Consider the following 24655-nt stretch of genomic DNA (forward strand, 5'->3'; position numbering starts at 1 on the left):
CTGTGTACATGCTGCGGAAATTTCCGCTGCGGAAAAATCCGCAGCATTACCAATTATTTTGCGGAAGCGCAGCGTTTTCGCCGCCATTGACTTGCATTAGAACGCATGGAATCCACATCCCTGCATCTGTAGATGCGGAATCCATGCGTTTCAATGTGCGGATGGTACCCAGGTCTAGAGGACAGGAGACTCTCCTCCGGACCCGGGTACCATAGAACCTGTAAAAAAAGAATAAAATAAAAAATATACATTATACTTACCTTCTGATGGCCCCCGGTGTCTTTATCCGATGCGTCCTGGCTTGCCGGCAGCTCGCGATGGTCTGAAAAGGACCTGCCGTGACGTCATTTAGTCATGTGACGGGTCACGCGACCGCTGACGTCGGCAGGCCATCAGAAGGTAAGTATATATTTTTTATTTTTTACCATTCTTTTACGGTCACACTATATAAATCCATGCCGGTTGCATGGATTTATATAGTGTAACCAAGTTGTCAAGCACTTTCCAAGTGATGCTAAAATCGCCTGGAAAGTGCTTGTCAACCCGCATGCGGAAATGCAAGTGAAGAACGCTTCACATCCGCATGTCCCTGGCAGGAAAAACCCATGTACAATCTGCATGTACAATCCGCATGTACAATCCGCATGCACAATCCGCATGTACAATCCGCATGCGTTTTTTCTGCCAGGGAGATGCAGAAAGGCTCAAAAAAAATCCGGAACATTTCTGTATCGTGGGCACATAGCCTTACATTAATTGTATGACTCAATTAATTGTATTGTATTAATTGTATGACTCAATATTGAGCACACGTAGCCATCTATACACAGCGGGAGGCTGCACAGTGCCATCTATACACAGCGGGAGGCTGCACGTAGCCATCTATACACAACGGGAGGCCGCACGTAGCCATCTACACACAGTGGGAGGCTGCACGGTGCCATCTATGCACAGCGGGAGGCTGCACGTAGCCATCTATACACAGCGGGAGGCCGCACGTAGCCATCTATACACAGCGGGAGGCCGCACGTAGCCATCTATACACAGCGGGAGGCCGCACGGCGCCATCTATACACAGCAGGAGGCCGCACGGCGCCATCTATACACAGCGGGAGGCCGCACGGCGCCCCCCCCAGAGACAGCAGGAGGCCGCACGGCGCCATCTATACTCAGCAGGAGGCCGCACGTAGCCATCTATACACAGCAGGAGGCCGCACGGCGCCCCCCCCAGAGACAGCAGGAGGCCGCATGGACCCATCTATACACAGCAGAGGGCCGCACGGCGCCATCTATACACAGCAGAGGGCCGCACGGCGCCATCTATACACAGCAGGAGGCCGCACGGCGCCCCCCCAGAGACAGCAGGAGGCCGCACGGACCCATCTATACACAGCAGAGGGCCGCACGGCGCCATCTATACACAGCAGGGGGCCGCACAGCGCCATCTATACACAGCAGGGGGCCGCACGGCGCCATCTATACACAGCAGGGGGCCGCACGGCGCCATCTATACATAGTGGGAGGCCGTATGGCGCCCCCCCCAGAGACAGCAGGAGGCCGCACGGCGCCAACTATACTCAGCAGGAGGCCGCACGCAGTCACGCACACACACAAACATATACATACACGCATAAACACATTTGAAACACAAAAATACATATAAACAGACATCACACAATGATATCTGCCTGCACACACACACACACATACATACATGCATACAGTTATATGAAAAAGTTTGGGCACCCCTATTAATCTTAAGCTTAATGTTTTATAAAAATTGGTGTTTTTGCAACAGCTATTTCAGTTTGATATATGTAATAACTGTTTGACACAGTAATGTTTCTGCCTTGAAATGAGGTTTATTGTACTAACAGAAAATGTGCAATCTGCATTCAAACAAAATTTGACAAGTGCATAAGTATGGGCACCCTTATCATTTTCTTGTTTTAAATACTCCTACCTACTTTTTACTGACTTACTAAAGCACTTTTTTTGGTTTTGTAACCTCATTGAGCTTTGAACTTCATCGCCAGGTGTATGCAATCATGAGAAAAGCTACTTAAAGTGGCCACTTGCAAGTTGTTCTCCTGTTTGAATCTCCTCTGAAGAGTGGCATCATGGGCTCCTCAAAACAACTGTCAAATGATCTGAAAACAAAGATTATTCAACATAGTTGTTCAGGGGAAAGATACAAAAAGCTGTCTCAGAGATTTAACCTGTCAGTTTCCACTGTGAGGAACATAGTAAGGAAATGGAAGAACACAGGGACAGTTCTTGTTAAGGCCAGAAGTGGCAGGCCAAGAAAAACATCAGAAAGGCAGAGAAGAAGAATGGTGAGATCAGTCAAGGACAATCCTCAGACCACCTCCAGAGAGCTGCAGCATCAACTTGCTGCAGATGGTGTCACTGTGCATCGGTCAACTATACAACGCACTTTGCACAAGGAGAAGCTGTATGGGAGAGTGATGCGAAAGAAGCCGTTTCCGCAAGCACGCCACAAACAGAGTCGGCTGAGGTATGCAAAAGCACATTTGGAGAAGCCAATTTCTTTTTGGAAGAAGGTCCTGTGGACTGATGAAACCAAGATTGAGTTGTTTGGTCATACAAAAAGGCGTTATGCATGGCGGCAAAAAAACACAGCATTCCAAGAAAAACACTTGCTACCCACAGTAAAATTTGGTGGAGGTTCCATCGTGCTTTGGGGCTGTGTGGCCAATGCCGGCACCGGGAATCTTGTTAAAGTTGAGGGACGCATGGATTCCACTCAGTATCAGCAGATTCTTGACAATAATGTTCAAGAATCAGTGATAAAGTTGAAGTTACGCAGGGGATGGATCTTTCAGCAAGACAATGATCCAAAACACCGCTCCAAATCTACTCAGGCATTCATGCAGAGGAACAATTACAATGTTCTGGAATGGCCATCCCAGTCCCCAGACCTGAATATCATTGAACATCTGTGGGATCATTTGAAGAGGGCTGTCCATGCTCGGCGACCATCAAACTTAACTGAACTGGAATTGTTTTGTAAACAGGAATGGTCAAAAATACCTTCATCCAGGATCCAGGAACTCATTAAAAGCTACAGGAAGCGACTAGAGGCTGTTATTTTTGCAAAAGGAGGATCTACTAAATATTAATGTCACTTTTCTGGTGAGGTGGCCATACTTATGCACCTGTCAAATTTTGTTTGAATGCAGATTGCACATTTTCTGTTAGTACAATAAACCTCATTTCAAGGCAGAAACATTACTGTGTCCAACAGTTATTACATATATCAAACTGAAATAGCTGTTGCAAAAACACCAATTTTTATAAAACATTAAGCTTTAGATTAATAGGGGTGCCCAAACTTTTTCAGATAACTGTACATACATACACACACATACATACACACACATACATACATACACACACACACACACACACACACACACACATACACACACATACACACACAGACAGACTCACCATCCCCCGGCTCCATTCTTCCTGCCTGCTCTCTCTTCTCCGTTTCATCAGTGCAGGCCGGGCGCTCACTGCGTGACGTCACAGCTAGGAGACACGGCCGCGCACAGGGCCGTGTCTCCTAGCAGTGACGCGGCCGGGCCAGCACAGGGAAGCACGGCGCCAACTATACTCAGCAGGAGGCCGCACGCAGTCACGCATGCAGTCACGCACACACACAAACATATACATACACGCATAAACACATTTGAAACACAAAAATACATATAAACAGACATGACACAATGATATCTGCCTGCACACACACACACACATACACACACATACATACACACACACACACATATACACACACACACATACAGACTCACCATCCCCCGGCTCCATTCTTCCTGCCAGCTCTCTCTTCTCCGTTGCAGAAGTGCAGGTCGGGCTCGCACTGCGTGACGTCACAGCTAGGAGACACGGCCGCGCACAGGGCCGTGTCTCCTAGCAGTGACGCGGCCGGGCCAGCACAGGGAAGTTAACTGCTGCAGTGCTGGCCCGGCCGATGAAGAAGTAGTGGCAGCCGCTGTTGGGGGAGCGGTCCGGGGCCCCCCCTCCCGCCACTGCTACCAGTATCTGCCGCAGCTGCCCGCACATATAATGAGGGCAATCCGGCATTAGACACCCCGCCCGGAGCCGCGGGCCCCCTGCTGGCTCGGGGCCCCGGGCGGTAGCCCGGATTGCCCTCATTATAATCCGCCTATGCTCATGATATTAAAATGATGTACCAGATGTACTTTAACTGTCCACTTGGTGATCAAGACAAAAGCTGGGCCCCTCATAGGATATGCTCAAGTTGTTCAAATGGTCTTCGTGACTGGTTGAATATGAGGAAAGTGGCTATGCCATTTGCTGTTCCCATGATTTGGAGAGAACCCAAAAATTATAGTGATGACTGCTACTTTTGTTTTGTCAAACTGAAGGGCTTTTCTACAATAAAAAAATAAGATTAACTACCCAGAACCAGTTCCACATGATGATACCTTCCCAGTTCCTGTACCACCGTTGTCTGGATTGCATGAAATTGAAATAGAATATGGAGCTGAACCTATTAGCAAAGGCATGGAGACCTCAAGTCAAGATGAGTATGTACCTGATGGAGCATCAGAGCAGCCAGAACGCTTTACTCAACATGAATTAATGGATCTCATCAGAGACCTGTCATTGTCAAAAGATAAAGCCGAACTTCTTGCATCTAGGTTGAAACAGAAGAATCTTCTTCATGATGATGTCAAAGTGTGTTATTACCGAAACAGAAATAACAGTGTAACACAATTTTTCACAGTTGATGGACCAATTGTGTACTGTAACAATGTGAATGGCCTCTTTGAAGAACTAAATCAAGAGTATTTTGTTGGGGATTGGCGATTGTATTGACTCATCCCAGAGAAGTTTGAAAGCAGTGTTCCTTCTCAATGGAAATATGAAACCATCACTCCCTATTGTTCACTCATGTCATCTAAAGGAAAGTTATGAAAATCTGTCAGTTGTTTTGGATGCTATACAATATAAGCATCATCAATGGATTATCAGTGGAGATTGGAAAGTGATTGATGTGCTAATGGGAATGCAAGGAGGTTTCACAAAATATTGTTGCTTCTTGTGTTTATGGGACAGTAGAAATACAGTAGAGCATTATGTTCGACGTGATTGGGGACAGAGAAACATCTATGCTCCAGGTAGACACAATGTACAGCTGCTCCAAGTCCTTTCTAAAATGTTTCAAATCGTAGCTAACAACGCCAATATTACACCCACTTTGTGAAAGTAGAGAATGCAGTAAAAAATATCAGAAAGTAGCAAAAGCGGCATGCAATAAAATTTGTGACTTTCTTTTACAGAACGGGTGCATTCGCTTTGATTTTCCACCCTTTCTTTATTTCTAGTTTGAAATATAAATCAGGAACTGCCAACAAGAGGGTACGGAGACTATGACACTGGTGCTTATTGGGCGCAGGGCTCACGTGACATAACAACCTCACATGAGAACGGGCAACACTAGTGCCGACCACTGGAACGCCGCCAGAGTTGAGTATATATATTTTTTATTTTAATGTGGCCAAACATGAGGAATGAGAAGGGGTTGTCCAAATAGTGGACAACCCCTTTAAAAGGTACTGGGCTACAGGACCAGGTACAGCTTTTGCAAGCGAGAGTCACTTTACCTGTGTAAATCATGCAGGGGGTGCTGCACTCTCTGGATTTTGGATTAATTATTCAATGAATAGCTACTAACTTATATTTAAGGCTCAAGCACACAACCGGAAAATTCCGAAGAGTGGTATACGTCGTTTTGACAGATCGCACTCGTCCCATGTTATTCTACCGGCCTGTGCATATATCAGATTTTTTCCTCGGACTGAGTTGGCCCGATGAAAAAAAAATCACAGCATGCACGAGTTGCATCCGATTATAATCGGATTTATCGGATTACACTCGGCCATTCATGTCAATGGGTCTGTGGAAAAAAATCGGACTGTACTCGGATGACATCCAAATGCGCTCCGATTTTCATGGACTGACAGAATGGAGAAGATGGAGATTTTTTTCTTATTCTCCTCATCCGAAAAAAATCGGATAGAACTCTGATCAAACTCTGACTCGGACCGATTTTCTCGGATGAGAGAAAAACGGTTGTGTGACCCCCATCCTTAGTGACATTTCTTTGCCTTCATAAAAGGATTAAACGCGTTAAAGTTAAAGTTGGGATATATGAAGAATGAGAAATTGATTTCTTTTTTTGGAATGAGTAGCACATAAAAAAAATTATAGCAAAAAAAAAAGTTTGAAATTTTTATAGTAATAAAAATGTCTTCTGATTATATTTTGCTGGTATAGGCAATAACAATTTGTGTATCTGGTGGCTTTAATAATTCACTGGTTCATAGTTCAATGCAACATGAAGGAAACAAGAAATTGTAATACTTTTGTACTTTTGTTATTTAATAAACTGTTTTTTTTGCTTGGCTTGTGTTCAGGCTGGGGAATTGATTTTTTAATTACTCTTTAAAAGTGTCATTTTTACTGTCTAGATTTTTATTACTGGAAAAATCACTCAAATTTGTTTGCACAAGTTTTTACCCACTTCTCTATGACTTTTTTTTCTAATTTCTAGGGACAATGCCAACCAATAATTCTGAGAATGAAGGGTGCTTATCTGAAGGGAGGGGCTACTTAAGTGCTGAAATAGTAGCCGAGGACCTAAGTCAGTTGATGGAGAGCCTACCTTAGGGAACAACAATGGGAGGAAAAAAGGCTGCATCCCATCCGTGTGAACTTGGTAAGTTTTTAGAAAGCTAGTATCTAGATTAAGGATACAGTTGGACCCTGTTAACGCTGTGCTTTAATACCTTTTTCAAAAAAGAAATAATTTTTTTGCTATATGCCTGTTCCATAGACCTCAAGTGATATTCTGAAGTTCACCTTGGTGACACTTCCTGAAATATATGCCCACCCAATGTTCACTGAAAACAGCTTTTTAGATTTTTAGGAGCAAAACAGTAACCATGCAGTGATATGACAAGAATCTGCATTACCGATCATATGCTAAATAGTTGCAAGTCAAATTTATGTATGAGATACCCAAGATGATTGTCTATGAAATGATAGTAGTCTCACATTCAAAGCAGTAGTGGATGGTGAGATATGGAGCCTGAAAGTCAAAAGTTCTAAACATTGTTACCCTTTTGCTTGTCAGTGTAAAAGAGAAAACTAAATCAAATCAATATTTGATGTCACCATGCTTTGTCTTCAAAACAGCATCAATTCTTCTAGATACACACAGTTTTTGAAGGAACTCGGCAGTGAGGTTGCTCCAAACATATTGGAGACCTAACCACAGATCTTCTGTGGATGTAGGCTTATGCAAATCCTTCTGTCTCTTCATGTAATCCCACATAGACTCCATGATGTTGAGATCAGGGCTCTGTGGGGGCCATATCATCACTTCCAGGACTACTTGTTCTACTTTATGCTGAAGATGGTTCTTAATGACGATGACTGTATGTGTGGGGTGGTTGCAGAGTGTGCGACTGTGACCAGGCTCATGCAGTAGGGGGACCTGTTATCACCAGAGCCTTTTTCAGCAGGGTGTTTGTCCTTAGACGCACATTCAGTTGAAATGTATTGCGGAGCAGAAAGCCGCCGGCTTCTTAAACCACAATACTTTTACAAACTATACAAACTACCAGTCTATCAGAGCCTGGCAACTCCCACTCCCCCGATTCATTATATTTACATGCCCCCTTCCGCCCGAATTCATTATGTCATGTCCTCTCTCTCTCCTACCCCCACCCTCAATTCATCATAATTTGCTCTCCCCCACACTCAATTAATTATTTACTCTCATCCACCCCCAATTCATCATCATATGTTGTCCCGCACCCTCAATTCATTATCATTTGCCCATGCTCCCATGAGCCGCCCCCTGCTATGGAGGAGGAAGAAGACGCTGCACATCAGGCAAACAGGAACAGGTAAGAAGTATATATATATTTTTTTAATTTGTTGGAGAAAAGGATGGGAGACATTAATAAACAATGGGAGCCAGCAGGGGGGATATTATTAAAGAAAAATGCCAGGATGGGGGACATTATTAAAGAAGTACTGCCATTAAAGTTTTTATTCTCTTAATATATTGCAGTCATCATATTATATATATCATTGTGTACTTACAATTGCTCAATTTGCCTTTCTACCCAGCTAATTCTTCTCTTTTCTCTGCTCTATGAAGAAACAGGAAATCTCTTGTCCCTGTGTTTATCATTCCCCTCTTCAACTTCTGACCAGCTGCTCCCTCCTCCCTCTGCCAGGGACTTTTGCAGTGACTTATAACTTATACAGGGACAATTGACCTTGTGTTTCTACATAGCGCTTAGAAGGATTCACCTAGTCAGTTTTTAATCACGTGATGTCATAGACCTAATAGAAAACAGAAGAATTACCTGGGTAGAAAGGCAAAATGAGCAATTGTAAGTACACAGTGCTATATAATATGATGATTGCAATATATTAACAGGATAAAAACTTTGATGGGAAGAGGAGTGCTTCTTTAAAGGGTGGGGGCTAGGATAGGGGCCAGAAAGGGTCCAGGTTGGGGATATTATTAAAGAAAGGGGCCAGGATGGAGGACAATATTACAGGATGGGAGACATTATTAAAGATGGAGGCCAGGATGGGGCACATTATTACAGGATGGAGAACAGGATAGGAACATTATTACAGGATGGGGGACATTATTAAAGAAAGGAACCAAGACGTAGGACATTATTACAGGACTGGGGACATTATTACAATATGGAGGACATGATAGGGGACATTATTAAAATCAAGGGCCAGGATGGGAGATATTATTAAAGGATGAGGGCCATGTCGGAGAAAATTAAAAAAGCATGAGGGCCAGGACCAGTGAATTTATTAAAGTATGAGGCACATTATTAAATAAAAAGACATGAAAGGGGGGCATTATTACATTATTGATGGGAGACAGGGAGACGTTATTAAAAAAGGGGTCAGGATGTGGGACATTATTAAAGGGGGCCAAAATGAGAGTCATTCTTCAATTATGTCACTCATCCTGGTCCTTCTATGTGGTATTATTTGATTACTATGTAGTGGTAATATGTAACCCCTTGGTGTGGCGGCATTTATCCCCTTTCTGTGGTTTATTATTGGTATATTAGTATAGCAGACCTGTTCAAGACCAATATGGTAATATTTGTTATTTGGTAACTATGTGACCACTATATAGAAGTATTACTTAGAAAATTATTTTATTGCCATTTTCTTCTATCAGATTTCTATTTTTTATCAGTAGTTTTTTTGTTATGGGGGGGGGGGGACACAAATATGTCATTATAGGATCTAGAATGTTACAGGAACCGGAAATGTGACCAACATGCTGGTGGGGACCTAGGTCCAAATTTTGCATTGAGGCCCATTGTATAGTTGAACCACTGGTTGTTGTCCTGCTGCAGAATAAGTATATGAATAAGTATATGACTGTATTTCTCAGCTTTGAGGGCACAATTAATGCTGACCAAGTTCCCGACTCCCTTTATTTTAGCATATTCCCTGCTGTCCCAATGGCAGCCGTATATACCGTAATATATATACCGTATATATATATATAGCAGATGCAGCTTTATTATAGTGAAGGTGTCATTCGGAATACAACAGAAAATATGCATCTTGATTAGATTAAACTTCCTTAAAGAAATAGGGTTTGGTATGTGCACAAGTGCATTCTTAAAATACAAGTGCAGTCCTCCAGAAAAGGGTCAGGAGCTGCGCTTGGTAACAGAGCAAACATTCCATAAATTATACAAGAATAAGATGGAACAAAAGTCTTCAAAGTCTTAAAAAGCTTCTCGTCTGAACTCCATACTTTATAAAGTACTTAAAACCTTCACTCTAAAGTTGCAGCTTTTAGAAACGGGGGTGGGGAGGGGGTTCCAGTTTTATGTAAATGAAGCTTAAAGTAAATGTCCCTATTTTAATATAAATTATAATAATCTGTGCAGATCATTTTTTAGATATGTCTTTATAACAGTAGACCTCCATACTTTTGATACAGGGCTCCAAATCCCCTGCATAGACAATTAAAGGGGGTTCTCTGGGCAAATTATATTGATGACCTATGCGAAGGACAGGACATCAATATCAGCTCTGTAGGAGTCCGACGCCCAGCACCCAAGCAATCAGCTGGTACCATCTCTGGCAGCATGCTGACATAAACCATGTATAGATTTCTTTTAAATAACAGCTGATCTGCAGTACCCAGCAGTGGCCACTAGACAGTGTATGGCGCTATGCTGTTCTGCTCTGTACACTGTTTATATCCAACCTCTATCAGTTAACAGCTGATTGCTGGTGGTGCCGGGTGTGGACCCCCACAGATCTCTTAGTAATGACCTATTCTAAAAGTCTTGAATATCAAAGTGGTGGGAAACCCCTTTAATTTTGTGACAAGCCTAGATAGTGCCCAGTGCTGGGTATTTTTGCAACATTTTCCTCTCACCTTTTAAAATGGAAAAAAATACATGCAAAAAACAGCAGCTGCTATTTATTTTAGAAGTTCTCAGAAATGTTCCAGGAGCCACTTCTTCTGTACATAAAACCAGGATTTCCAATCTTTTCTAAACTGTGTATTAAACCACTCATATAGTGAGAAAAAAAAGAGGTGCACAACTGCTGCATGGAAACCTCTTCTTAAAGGAAATCTGTCTCCAGGTTTTGCTACCTCACCTGAGAGCAGCCGGATGTAGGTAAAGAAAAGCTGAATTCAATGATGTATCACTTAGATTACTGGGTGTAGCGTTCTGACACAATCAGAGTTTTTAGATTTAGCAATACAGCAGAGCTGAGGAAGCTAGCCCCTCCGACACCAGGCTCTGCATATACAATGGAGGGGGCGGAGTCGGACTGCCAGGCACAGTGCTGCTATAGCTTCTTCTGTAGTCCAGACAATGATAATCACCAGGTGATTAAATCTTCAGTCTAAGTAAACAACAGCACCCAGCTGGACGTATGACACATCTCTGAATTCTGTGTTTGAGCCTCTATCTCCTCTGACTTCAGATTACATAGCAAAGACCTGCTGACAGATTCCCCTTAATGTTTGGTCATACCATAGCCCTCAGGATAAGCAGCGTAGATGTGCAGGTCCGCTGCTTATTGCTCTCAGGCGCAGGTTGTACATGCTCTAACCCTGAGTATATTCTAGGGAGCAGTGCAGACAGACTGGAGCGTCCGCCCATATGATGTGTTCCCAAGATATCGGCAGACTGCGAATTTACCGAAGCAGAAAATCCACAGTGCTTTTACAGTAACAGCTCAGCTGATGAGATTTCACCAAACCTCGTCCACACGCTGCAGAAAAAAATCTGCTAAAATTCACCGGAGAGGATTTTATTTCTGCAGCATGCTGTGGATTTTTACTATGAATTCCCCTCCTTGCAATGGAAACGGTGAAATCCACATCTAATTCATGCAGATCTCACAGAAACTGGCAGGATTTCCAACTCGCAATAAAAGCCAGTATGTCCATGTACCTCCTAACCATCCCGGATCCAGCTGGATTGTCCCACCAAATTTGGGGGGCTGTCCCATGAGGTCTGAGGCATCTCCCGACTTCAGCTGTATCTAAATCATCAGAACTCAGATACAGCTGAATATAAGGGCGCAGACAGACGGCCGTACAAATCGGACTGAGATCAGACCGCAGTGCATGGACTTAGCTCTCCTGACCCGAGTGTGACATGTAGCTGTCACGCTCCGCTCGGGAGAGCCGTGGCCAGCCCATGCACTGCGGTCCAACCTCTGTCTGATTTGTATGGATGGCTGTCTGACCGTGCCCTTACGGTGGAGCTGGTAACCATCAGGTCCTTAAGTCATGTAGAGACTGAAGCCCCTGCCAGGTTATGGGACTGGCAGCAGAGACAAGCAAGCAGTACACAGGAAAGGTGTGTTTCCTGATGTAGCAGAGCTGTGTGTGTAGCTATGGGGGCATTATACTGTGAGTGGGGAATCTATGGGAACATCATACTGTGTGGTATGGGGGCATCATACTGTGTGGTGTGGGGGCATCATACTGTGTGGTGGGAGGGCATCATACTGTGAGTGGAGAATCTATGGGAAAATCATACTGTGTGGTGTGGGGGCATCATACTGTGTTGTGGGGGGCATCATACTGTGTGGTGTAGGGGCATCATACTGTGCGGTGGCGGGCATCATACTGTGTAGTAGGGGGGCATCATACTGTGTGGTAGGAGGGGCATCATACTGTGTGGTAGGAGGGGCATCATACTGTGTGGTAGGAGGGGCATCATACTGTGTGGTGTAGGAGCATCATACTGTGTGGTGTGGGGGCATCATACTGTGTGGTGTGGGGGCATCATACTGTGTGGTGTAGGGGCATCATACTGTGTGGTAGGAGGGGCATCATACTGTGTGGTGTAGGAGCATCATACTGTGTGGTGTGGGGGCATCATACTGTGTGGTGTTGGGGCATCATACTGTGTGGTGTGGGGGCATCATACTGTGTGGTAGGAGGGGCATCATACTGTGTGGTGTAGGGGCATTGTAGCACCCTGAGGACTCGGCTGCTACAGGGGTATTACACCTCAAGCCAGAGGTGTGGTATTCCACTCCCGGGTAAGGATGGAGTGTGGAACTGAGCTCAGTAGGCTGCATGCACTACATACATCCCATTTCCGGGGGACAGATCAACGGTACTCCCACCAGTATATGTGCAGGTACGACAGCGTCTGTCCCTGGCTGGAGTGGGAGGGGGGTGGAACATCCCAGTAGTGTAGGGGCAGATAGGGGGAGTAGTCTGGGTAAAGATAGGAGCTCATTGGGTGCTGGTCACCTGAGCTCACACATAGAGGGAGTATATAAGGTGGGCACCATCTTAGAACAGGGTGAGTTCAGTCAGGCAAGAGGAGCAGAGCAGAGGAGCTCAGCCAGAAGGGCTGACAGGGAGCTGTGGCTCCGGCTGGGCCCAGCTCCAGAGCAGAGCCTGCAGAGAGAGAGAGAGAAGAGTGAGAAGGACCCAGAGAGGAAACAAGAAGGAACCCCAAGATCCCAGAATAAGGACAGAAGGGTGAAGGGTTGGCGGACACGGGTACCGGATCCCAAGCTGGCGGAGGCCAAAACGAACCTTAGCCAGGAACCGGAGGTCGTGGTCAGGATCTGCCACGACCCTCACCAAATCCACTAGAAAGGCACACCGAGTATAGGGTCAGGGAGCCCAGAGGAGGCTTGACCACCAAGAGACCCGAGGGAGCCGGCCAAAAGTGGATCCCTGGTGGGAACGGCCAGTAGAGAGGACAGTCAGAAAGGGAGCTCAGGACCACGCTCCAGAATTGCTTGGGGGTTGGCCGAGTCCAGGACCTGGTGGACGCAGCACGGCTCGGGCGGTCACTCAAGGCCAGAGTGACCAACAGAACAGCAGTAAGTAAAAACCCTGAACTGCACAGCCCGACTCTGAGTCTTCTTACCATCCACACTGCACCACCACTACCACCATCCTCTACACCTGACCCCCTGAGGCTATACCCCTCCCGTTGGGGGTTATACTACCACAGCTGCACATATACCACCAGCCTCAGCGGACCCTGCTGCAGCGGCGGCCTTTTGACCGCAAATCAACGGGTGGCGTAGTCGACACTAAGAACAACTAATAACATCTGTAAAGACTGCCACACACTGAGTTTGACACCCTGGGCACGGACCGGGTCGCCGCCACTCGGAGACTACAACCCCCATCAGATCCGGCTCCGGGTAATCCCCAAACAGCACTGGCCCAGGGGGCGCGTCAACTTTTGGCGTAGTCGGCAGGATAACGTGCCCGCAACCACCGGGTACTGCGTGCCTGAAAAAGAGACTTTTAAAACTTACCATCCGTGAAGTTTTCCCGCCATCCGGCGCCATCTTCAGCCTTCTTCCCGCCATCGGTGAAGATTCCCGCCATCCACGGAGTTTCCCGCCACTGGGAGACGATTCCCGCCATTTCAGAAGATTTCCCGCCCTGGCAGAGCGGACGCCATTATGGGCGTGCCGGAGGGTGGCAAGAGGCCACCTCCCATCGTGGGCCAGGTCAAGGAATGGCGCCAAAAGCGGAAACCGCCCCCACCAGCAGAGACTGTGATGTTAGAGATGTCCATCAGCGTGAGGGGACTGCCCCTGGAACTGACAATCACCAAGTTACCCCAGGACCGCCCTCAGTATGGGTGGAGACAGAACAAAAGAGCGAAGATGGGTGCAGCCTGGAGGAGTCTGGAGGAGCCGTACCCGGAGATGGAGGGAGAGTCAGGCAGCACCGACCCTGTGGTCAGGAGCCTGTTGCAGGCCGCCACTCCAGAAGGCCTGCTGGAGATCCTGGCACAGCTCCCTCGAGACCGGGAGCGTGCACAGACCGCGCTGGAGGGCCTCGCACGAAGGATGGCCCGGGTGCAGCAGGAAACGCTGGCGGAGTGGACCCGAGAGATGGCCCTGCAGGCTGGAGCCTGCCACCGAAGCATGCCACCCGCAGCGAGGAGCAAGTCCACCTCTGAGGACGGCGAAGGAGGGACGACGGCCGGAGACGACGCCGCGGAGGGAGCCGAAGAGATGAAGGCAGGTAATGGGGACGACAATATCCCGTGCCCAGAAGCCGTAAACCTGCCCCAGCTCCCCGTCGCAGAGCCCGAAGCCCCACTCACCGTTCCCGTAGCCGCTGCGTCATCGCTCCAAGCTAGGCCTCAAGCGGCCGGAGCCGCGGCCACGCCCCCTGTGACGTCACGCGCCTCGATCCAGAGCACGGCCAAGCAGGAGACGCCACCGGCCTGGTCGCAAGGCCGAGTGCCCCCGGGCGCCGCAGTACCAACAGCGCCCTCTACCTCCACTGAGCCACCGGCCTGGTCACTGGGCCAAGTAACCCCGGGCGCCGCCGTCTTCACGGTGCCCTTTACATTCAGGGTGCCCCAGGCCTGGTCGCAAGGCCTGGTGAACCCGGGCGCCGCTACCACAACAGCGCCCTCAACGTCCACAGCGCCACACCTGGGTGAAGACCTATTTGCCCAGCACACATGCCCGGATGGGCAGCCCTTTGTGTGGCCGCCGGAGTTCCACCATCCCCGACTCCGGAAAGAAAGACCTCTGGAGGAGCCCCTAATCACGGTTCCGGCGCCCGTCAAGATGACCCCGCTCTCGTTAGAGGAGGCGCAGTTTGAGTGGGACCCCCCAGGAGGACGTCGCCACTGATGTACAGTAGGAGCACTGTATATAGTTACCCGTCGGGGTATGAGAACTGTTATAAGTACTGCTGCTAGTTAAAATATAGTCCCCGTTGGGACCAGTGAACTGTTCCAGTGTGTCCCATCTCCCCACAGGCTGAGGACTGTGAGCAGCCATCCCTAATCCCACTGGCCGAGGACTGAGAGCGGCCATACCTCCCCTTGTATATAGTTGCGCTTTCTAAGGCGCCCCCTACCGGTTTTATAGGAAACTGTTTTTTCTTGAAGAGACTGTGGCACTTACCTGGTCACAATTTGCACAAGTGGCCAGAGGACAAGAATGTTTACTATGAAAAGTTTTATGCTGATGATATATATAATGTTTTATATGTTTATGATGTTTGAAAAAAAAAAATTGTATGTTTGTGGATGTTTTTATTCTTTTACAGCCCGAGGACGTGCTGTGATTTACCAGGGGGGAATGTAGCACCCTGAGGACTCGGCTGCTACAGGGGTATTACACCTCAAGCCAGAGGTGTGGTATTCCACTCCCGGGTAAGGATGGAGTGTGGAACTGAGCTCAGTAGGCTGCATGCACTACATACATCCCATTTCCGGGGGACAGATCAACGGTACTCCCACCAGTATATGTGCAGGTACGACAGCGTCTGTCCCTGGCTGGAGTGGGAGGGGGGTGGAACATCCCAGTAGTGTAGGGGCAGATAGGGGGAGTAGTCTGGGTAAAGATAGGAGCTCATTGGGTGCTGGTCACCTGAGCTCACACATAGAGGGAGTATATAAGGTGGGCACCATCTTAGAACAGGGTGAGTTCAGTCAGGCAAGAGGAGCAGAGCAGAGGAGCTCAGCCAGAAGGGCTGACAGGGAGCTGTGGCTCCGGCTGGGCCCAGCTCCAGAGCAGAGCCTGCAGAGAGAGAGAGAGAGGAGTGAGAAGGACCCAGAGAGGAAACAAGAAGGAACCCCAAGATCCCAGAATAAGGACAGAAGGGTGAAGGGTTGGCGGACACGGGTACCGGATCCCAAGCTGGCGGAGGCCAAAACGAACCTTAGCCAGGAATCGGAGGTCGTGGTCAGGATCTGCCACGACCCTCACCAAATCCACTAGAAAGGCACACCGAGTATAGGGTCAGGGAGCCCAGAGGAGGCTTGACCACCAAGAGACCCGAGGGAGCCGGCCAAAAGTGGATCCCTGGTGGGAACGGCCAGTAGAGAGGACAGTCAGAAAGGGAGCTCAGGACCACGCTCCAGAATTGCTTGGGGGTTGGCCGAGTCCAGGACCTGGTGGACGCAGCATGGCTCGGGCGGTCACTCAAGGCCAGAGTGACCAACAGAACAGCAGTAAGTAAAAACCCTGAACTGCACAGCCCGACTCTGAGTCTTCTTACCATCCACACTGCACCACCACTACCACCATCCTCTACACCTGACCCCCTGAGGCTATACCCCTCCCGTTGGGGGTTATACTACCACAGCTGCACATATACCACCAGCCTCAGCGGACCCTGCTGCAGCGGCGGCCTTTTGACCGCAAATCAACGGGTGGCGTAGTCGACACTAAGAACAACTAATAACATCTGTAAAGACTGCCACACACTGAGTTTGACACCCTGGGCACGGACCGGGTCGCCGCCACTCGGAGACTACAACCCCCATCAGATCCGGCTCCGGGTAATCCCCAAACAGCACTGGCCCAGGGGGCGCGTCAGCATCATACTGTGTGGTAGGAGGGGCATCATACTGTGTGGTGTTGGGGCATCATACTGTGTGGTGTAGGGGCATCATACTGTGTGGTAGGAGGGGCATCATACTGTGTGGTGTGGGGGCATCATACTGTGTGGTGTGGGGGCATCATACTGTGTGGTGTAGGGGTATCATACTGTGTGGTGTAGGGGCATCATACTGTGTGGTGTAGGGGCATCATACTGTGTGGTAGGAGGGGCATCATACTGTGTGGTAGGAGGGGCATCATACTGTGTGGTAGGAGGGGCATCATACTGTGTGGTGTGGGGGCAACATACTGTGTGGTAGGAGGGGCATCATACTGTGTGGTGTAGGGGCATTATACTGTGTGGTGTGGGGGCATCATACTGTGTGGTAGGGGGCATCACACTGTTTGTTGTGGGGGTGTAGGGGCATCATACTGTGTGGTGTAGGGGCATCTTACTGTGTGGTGTGGGGGGCATAATACTGTGTGGTAGGGGGCATCATACTGTGTGGTGTTGGGGCATAATACTGTATGGTGTGGGGGCATCATACTGTGTTTGTTGTGGGGGTGTAGGGGCATCATACTGTGTGGTAGTGGGGCACTATAGTGTTTGTGGGGGGATCATACTAAAAATATACAAAGTAATAGCAAACTTGTATGGTTAGAAATCTGGTGCTGATGACCAGGGGCCGCACTCCTCACTAGACACGACGCCGGCCGCGTCACTGCCTGCACTACCAGAGCTCGCCAGCAGAGGGCTTCTCCTTCAGGTAACGTGGTGCCCCATTCTTCCGGGAACGTCACTGTGGGCAGGACTATTTGGAGACAGGGACTGAATTTGCCATGGACATCGCGAGGTGACCCGGCTGAGTGTCCGGCTGAGGTTGGAGTGCTCCTGCGGGCAGGTAGGCGGCGGGGATGGCGGAGAGTGTCTCCCGGTTGCACTGGTGAGTGTATGGAGGAGGTCACGTGGTGGAGACTCTTCTGGCCGGTGCACTGGTGCCCGCAGGTGCCCTTGTCCCGTGGGCATGGCGGTATACGTCCTGCTTCCGACCACATATACTGTGCCCAGAGCCTGAGCTGTGCAAAACCGCATCATGAGAGCACACAGGTCTCCAGCTGTTGTGGAACTACAACCCCCAGCATGTCCGGAGTTTTCTCCATTGCAGCTGTAATGTCAGTGATCAGCTGCCTGTGCCCTGCTGGATCATGTGGGCCTTACCCTGAGGTGCCAGGATCCTGTGCCCCTCTGTAAATTACAGATGCCAGCATTGATTAGGCTACACTTTACCCTCCACACACAGCGCCAGGATTTTGTAACTCGTGTTTTGTTTTTTTTTATAATTTTTTTTTGTAGTTTTTTCTGTCACAGGCAGTTCTGTCTTTATTGCTAAAATGAATGTGCCGCTGTGGGGATTACAGATGCACAAAGGACAATCGCAGAGATTCAGCCAAAAGCTCCAGCCGGGATAACGTGCCAGCGGGGCGAGGTCGGCACCAGCGGGGCGAGGTCGGCACCAGCGGGGCGAGGTCGGTGCCGGTTCTGACGTTATTTTCAGGTTTTTGTTCCTATCACCGAATTAATCTACAGAAATAGCAGGACCGGACGCACAGGTGAAGGAATGTCCGGTTATAAAGATGTTTGCTCCAAAGGCTCAGGGAGGCAAAAAAGTCCCAAACCAATCTCTTACCCTGGCACCCCAGGTCCAGCGCTGCCTCTCTGCTGCTGCTCTGGTCTCAGTTGATAGGCTGCAGTGGTAACATCACATGGATAGCTCTGCAGCCAATCACTGTGTCTGCATAGGCAGGGCTGCTAAGCTCAGTGATTGGTTGCAGCGGTAACATCACATTGACTATCACAATCAACACAAACCAGAGCAGCAGCAGAGAGGCAGTGCTGGATCTGTGGGGGGTGAGGAAAAGCTACAACACACAGACAGCAGTGGTCGGTTCTGTGACGGTGCTCTGTGCAAAGTCTCCATTTTTGGTGGTAATGCCACGTTCTGTGTAATCCGCTGCTGGCATTGGTCACGTATTCTCCTTGGTGGTCACTGGAAGAAGTATCAGACTTGACCAACACAAGCCGTGTCTGTAAAGTGTGTTCTTTTTAATGGAAAATTTCTGACATATTGTAGAAACCCGTCAGTAAGTCTCACTGGTGGGAGTGTGCTCCCTAGAAAGCCTGCGCCCTAGGTCCTGCCCCAGTGACTTATTTCAGTAGAGGTGGGCACATCAGATTTATTAGTCTATGACCGGTCTGCTGTCCCATATGTCACTGTTACAGCTCTCTCTTCCATGGGACGTATCTGTAGCGTTAGTCCCGCGATATTCAAGCAAATGAGGCTGAGCTGCAGTACCGAGACAGCCCATGAACGTTGGTGGCGCTGTGCCTGCTAGAAGTCAAAAGGGACTGCAGTCTTTCTTTGTTGAGTTCTTGGAGGTCAGATCCCCAACCATATGCCATCACTATTTTAAAGCCCAAAACTCATTTAAACTATTTGTCTTTTAAAAAATGTCGGGACCCCCCCCCCCCCTCCTACCCTGTTCAAAACAGAGGGCCGTCGTGGGCCTCAGTCGTCCACGTGTTAGAGGGGCAGTCATTTACCTGGATGTAAGAAAAGGTAGTTGTTTCCAGCTTCTGGTAGAAAACTTGATTTTATTAGAAAATTTAAAACATTTGGATTCCAAAGTTCTGACCACAAAGGTAGCTCCGACACACCACAGCGTCCATTGTCCAAGCTGGACACCACATGCATGATTTCGATGGGCCTTCCTAGGAGAAGCGTCAGTGATACTGGCAGAACAACTCTGTGTAGAACAACGCCTCATACAGTCACATTAGTGAAAACCTCATCGTTGCTGGTAATGTAGGGGTTAATAGGAAACCTCACTGTTTACCGTACGGATTACAGCTACATGATGTGGATCATGAAGGCCATGTCTTCTAAAGACTTAATCACTCGTGTGTCCATCACTGGTAGGAAACTATGACAAATACATTGAATGGCAGCAAGCAGAGATCTTGAAAGCTGAATAATTCATAAAAAAGTATATACTCTCCCACTGCAGGCTAAGGGCTGCCACTCTGATTCTGTCCCCGGGTCTCTGCTGCGGTGATATCACGCCTACCTTGGCATCACCGTTTCAGCGATTGGTGGCAGCGGTCACTTGTGTTGTAGTAGTGACATCACTGCAGATGCCTGTCAAAGACCTGGACAGTGGCTTAGAGGCAGCACCAGGCCTGCGGTGGGGGAGTACATCTGACTTTGATTTTACTCCAAAGGCTTGTAGACTTAAAACAGTTTCTTGGAAAAGTCTTACCTTTTTGTTATGGAGTAATCCCATTTCCTTGCTGACATCAATACTCGCCACCACTTTCAGCATACAACCTGGATTATCAGTGCAGGTCATCCTGTGTGTATTTGCGCAACAGATAACAGCGCTGTATTTTCACTACAGATAACAGCACACTTGTGAGGAGCCATTTATTGCTTTAGTTTATTGGGTTAACAAATTTACTTTAGTTTTTTTATAGATATAAACACACGAAGAATCGCCATAAAGAAACAAAGCGTGTAGTCGCAATCCTCTCAGGAGTAATGGAGTGCTGTGAAGTACTGAGTGTTTGTAGATATTAGAGCCTTGTATAGTAAAGGGCCACACAAGGTCGGATACTTGTTCGCAATCTGACCATTTATATGTTTTTATAGCCCTAAACATAAGCTGAACTGCAGCCAATTTTTTTTGAGAAATGTGACTTTCTAATGTGATATAGGGGTGTTCTAGCCCTCCTCCGACTTCAGATGTTGTGTGGGTAAGAAGAATTGGACATGTTGAATTTCGACATGCCTGATCTTTTATTCACTTGGGAGATATTCCACCTTTAGAGGTGTCTGGCAGCGTTTTAGGTTGTGTTCACATGTGCAGTGGTTATTTCCATTTTTATATCCATTTTAGTATCATATACATAGAAATAAAATATACCCGTACATGATCCATTTATTTTAATGGGAGCTGAAGTGTCGTAAACTGTTCGCCATTTGCCTGCTTTCTGTTTTGCTATCCATTGTTTAGCTGGAGCAAAAAATGTAATCTACACAACATTTTTTTCTGTCCACGCCCCTCTTAAAAAAAACAAAACAAAAAAAAAACCCTGATCCAGATACTATCCATTCTTTTTTAAACATTGAAGGCTATGGGATACGGATCATAACGTACGGTCATCTGTCATTGCATCCGTTTTTAGCACTGTACATGCCTAGAATATTAAAGGTGATCAGAGATGCTTCTAGTAAGAAATGGATCAGTGACAAGTGAAGCAGAGGATGGCTGCAAAACGGAACCAACGTCTGTTTTTGTGCTTGGTACTGGATCCATTACATATGGACATGTTCGCAGAGCCTTACTACCCCTCTCCTCATTGAGAACCCGTGTAATTGTCTAATCCAAGCGTGGGCAGAGGGTTTGGGAGGATGAGCCTGTGTGGATGGCCCCTTAGTGTCAGCTTTTCCCTACCTAATCTCTGCTGTCCTCTGTCGGGTCTGTGTGAGGTAGAAGTTCAGTTACTTCTTGAAGTTCGCAGATAAAGTGAATGTTTCATAATCCGGCAGGAGTGCTAACTGTCAGGGGAGATAATGAGTCTATGAATGGGGCAAGTCCTGGTCATACAGGGAAAATGGAAGGCGAATGTGATTTCTACACTGGTATTTCCACCTGTTCTCCATCATCTTTCGGAAGGAGCAAGCTTTGGGCATGTTGAGTTTCAGCACCTCTGATACCTGGTCTTCCTGATCACAGCTGCAGGAGGTTTTCTGCTCTACCTATAGATATACAGACATCCCTGGGTTATCGGAGGAAATCTCCGGCTATCCTATATATATGACTTGCTATACACTGCTGCTTTTTATTCATCACTCAGGAGACCTCTTTGGAATGAATGGAAGTTACAGAAAACACCAACTGAGTCTGACCTATTCATCAAACACTTTGTAATGTGGAAATCCGGCACATCAACATGCAAACCTAATACATAACTTAGGAATGTATCACGAGGGCAGGTTACACAACCAGCATGTACCACAGCTTGTGTGATAATGGTAGATTATAAGAGGCTTCCTTCAGCAGTTACCAACGTCTCTTGAGGAGCTTCATTATTTAGCTTATTTTTTGAAGGTGTCAGCTATGCATGTGACTGGAGGGGTTTGTCATCCTTCTTCCCTTCATCTCTGCCCTTTAGGCTATGTTCACATTTCCATTTGTCAGTTTGTTGTAAGGGTATGTGCACAGAGTTTGCCTAAGAAATTACTTAAAATAAATCTTGAAAGACTTCCTATTCATTGTAAAACCACTTAGCTGGTCATATGCTCTTCCTTTTGGACCGCTTTTCTTCCACTTGTGCATATCACTTCTATGAAGCTTCTTCTGATGGAAAACTCTCCAAACTAGGCCCTGTCCAATCAAAAGGCCGCAAAAAACTCTGCAAATTTGCTTAACTCCTCCAAAAACTTCCCAAAGAAGGAGTGTTTCCTGAAGAGTTTCCTTTAGAAAACATGCTCAGAATACTCTGTGTGCACACGGCCTTACACTTATATTTCTGCAGCTGTATGTGTGATGTGCAGATGGCCCTGTGTTATTTCTGCGTGAAGCATTGTAAGAAATCCTGGGAATCTGCTGTACAACATTATGTGTTCAGAGAAATCCTAATAAAGTGAGTTTTTTTTTTTTAAAATATATATATTTTGAGCTTTGCGAGGAGTGATGATGTGTGAGACATTGCTGTGACTATGATTGTGGGGTGGGGGTTGTACTTACAGGGCTATGGAGGGGGCAGCACACTGCGGTGACTGCTCTGGGGTTAGGGCAATTACTGTACTGAAGCCAGGATCTCACACACCTGCTCCACCTGCTGAATGATTTTAGAAACGCCATACAGATCTCATAAAATTGAATCTGGCTTTAATCTTTGATAATTGAATAGTGCACCTGAAAATAAGCTACTTTGTAATATATCTTATCAGCGAGATCTGCTTCTTTCTAATGTCAGGCAAGTTTGCTGGCCAATCAAGCACAGTGATACTGTTGTTTTTATACCAGGTATTGGTACTTCTGGCAGTGTGGACAGGTGCCAAGTCCTGCTGGAGAATGAAATTTCCATCTCCTAAAATCTTGTCGGCAGAGGGAAGCATGAAGTGCTCTAAAATGTCCTGCTAGACGGCTGCTCTGACTTTAGTCTTGATAAAACACAGTGGACCTACACCAGCAGATGACATGGCTCCCCAAACCATCACTGATTGTGGAAACTTCACTCTAGACCTCAAGCAGCTTGGATTGTGGCCTCTCCACTCTTCCTCCAGACTCTGGGACCTTGATTTCCAAATGAAAGGCAAAATTTACTTTCATCTGAAAACAACACCTTGGACCACTGAGCAACAGTCCAGGTCTTTTTCTCCTTGGCCCAGGGAAGACGCTTGTGGCGTTGTCTATTGGTCATGAGTGGCTTGACACAAGGAATGCAACACTTGTATCCCATGTCCTGGATACCTCTGTGTGTGGTGGCTCTTGAAGCAATGACTCCAGCAGCAGTCCACTCCTTGTGAATCTCCCCCAAATTTTTGAATTGCCTTTTCTTAACAATCCTTTCAAGGCTGCGGTTATCCCGGTTGCTTGGCACCTTTTTCTACCACACTTTTTCCTTCCACTCAACTTTCCATTAATATGCTTGGATACAGCACTCTGAACAGCCAGCTTCTTTAGCAATGACCTTTTGTGGCTTACCCTCCTTGTGGAGTGTCAATGACTGCCTTCTGGACATCTGTCAAGTCAGCAGTCTTCCCCATGATTGTGGAGCCTACTGAAACAGACTAAGGGACCTTTTTAAACGCTTGGGAAGCCTTTGCAGGTGTTTTTTTTATTAATTATTATAATTTACAGAGATAATGACTTTTGTGTTTTCATTGGCTGTAAGCCATAATCATCAACATTAACAGAAATAAACACTTGAAATAGATCACTCTGTTTGTAATGACTCTATATAATATACGAGTTTCACTTTTTGTATTTAAGAACTGAAATAAATAAACTTTTTGATGATATTCTAATTTAGTGAGAAGTACTTGTATCTAGTAGAGAAGGGAGAATCGAGTGGCAGGACTACCGTCCATTGGCCGGGACACTCAGCTGTGACAAGGGGACGCGAACCCTGTGAGTCTTCTCTTACCTCCCGGCATTCCCGCTCTTCTTTAGATTAGCCGGCTGCTGTCATTACCGCCTGCCGCATACATGATGTTGTACCAGTGCGGCTAATCAAAAGAAGGACCGGGAGGTAAGAGGAGGCTCACAGGGCTCCCGTCCAGTGGCCACAGATTACTGACCCGGCTAATGAACCACGAGTCGATCCTGCTATCTTCACCATTTCCCCCTGTTGCAGTTTCTCTGTGTATTGCTGGCTCTCTGTTACTTTAGGGAAGTGCTTTCTACATTGAAGCCCTTGACTGGTAAACCTCTAAGTCATTGGCACATTTTGCAATTTTATAAAACAGGAAAGTGCAGGGTAAGAGGATTATTTCGCTTTCTCCTCCCTCGAGAATGTTAATCACTGTCCTGGATTATGCCATGTACCATTCGTTACTAATACAGGGGTCTCTGGGGGTGAGGGGTGTGATGACAAGCACTTCATCAGCACCTGCTGTTCACCATAGCT

At 47.2% G+C, this 24655-nt stretch overlaps 1 protein-coding gene across 6 annotated transcripts in view; it reads left to right on the forward strand.

Moving 5' to 3' along the window:
• The first annotated feature begins 6702 nt into the window (after window positions 1-6702).
• Window positions 6703-24655, forward strand: part of SLC11A2 (solute carrier family 11 member 2) — a 99799-nt gene continuing 81846 nt past the window's right edge. For 2 of the 6 annotated variants that reach the window (XM_073663248.1, XM_073663249.1), the window contains exon 1: window positions 6703-6796. In XM_073663248.1, coding sequence (XP_073519349.1) covers window positions 6757-6796 — 40 coding nt within the window. In that variant the 5' untranslated portion in view covers window positions 6703-6756. Of the gene's footprint in view, window positions 6797-17729; window positions 17904-24655 lie in introns of those variants that run through there. The other 4 variants (XM_073663250.1, XM_073663252.1, XM_073663251.1 and 1 more) reach the window with 2 other exon arrangements.

Source organism: Phyllobates terribilis, unplaced genomic scaffold, assembly GCF_046119375.1.
Source record: "Phyllobates terribilis strain yellow unplaced genomic scaffold, ASM4611937v1 Scaffold_2__4_contigs__length_985480577, whole genome shotgun sequence".
Classification (NCBI taxonomy): domain Eukaryota; kingdom Metazoa; phylum Chordata; class Amphibia; order Anura; family Dendrobatidae; genus Phyllobates; species Phyllobates terribilis.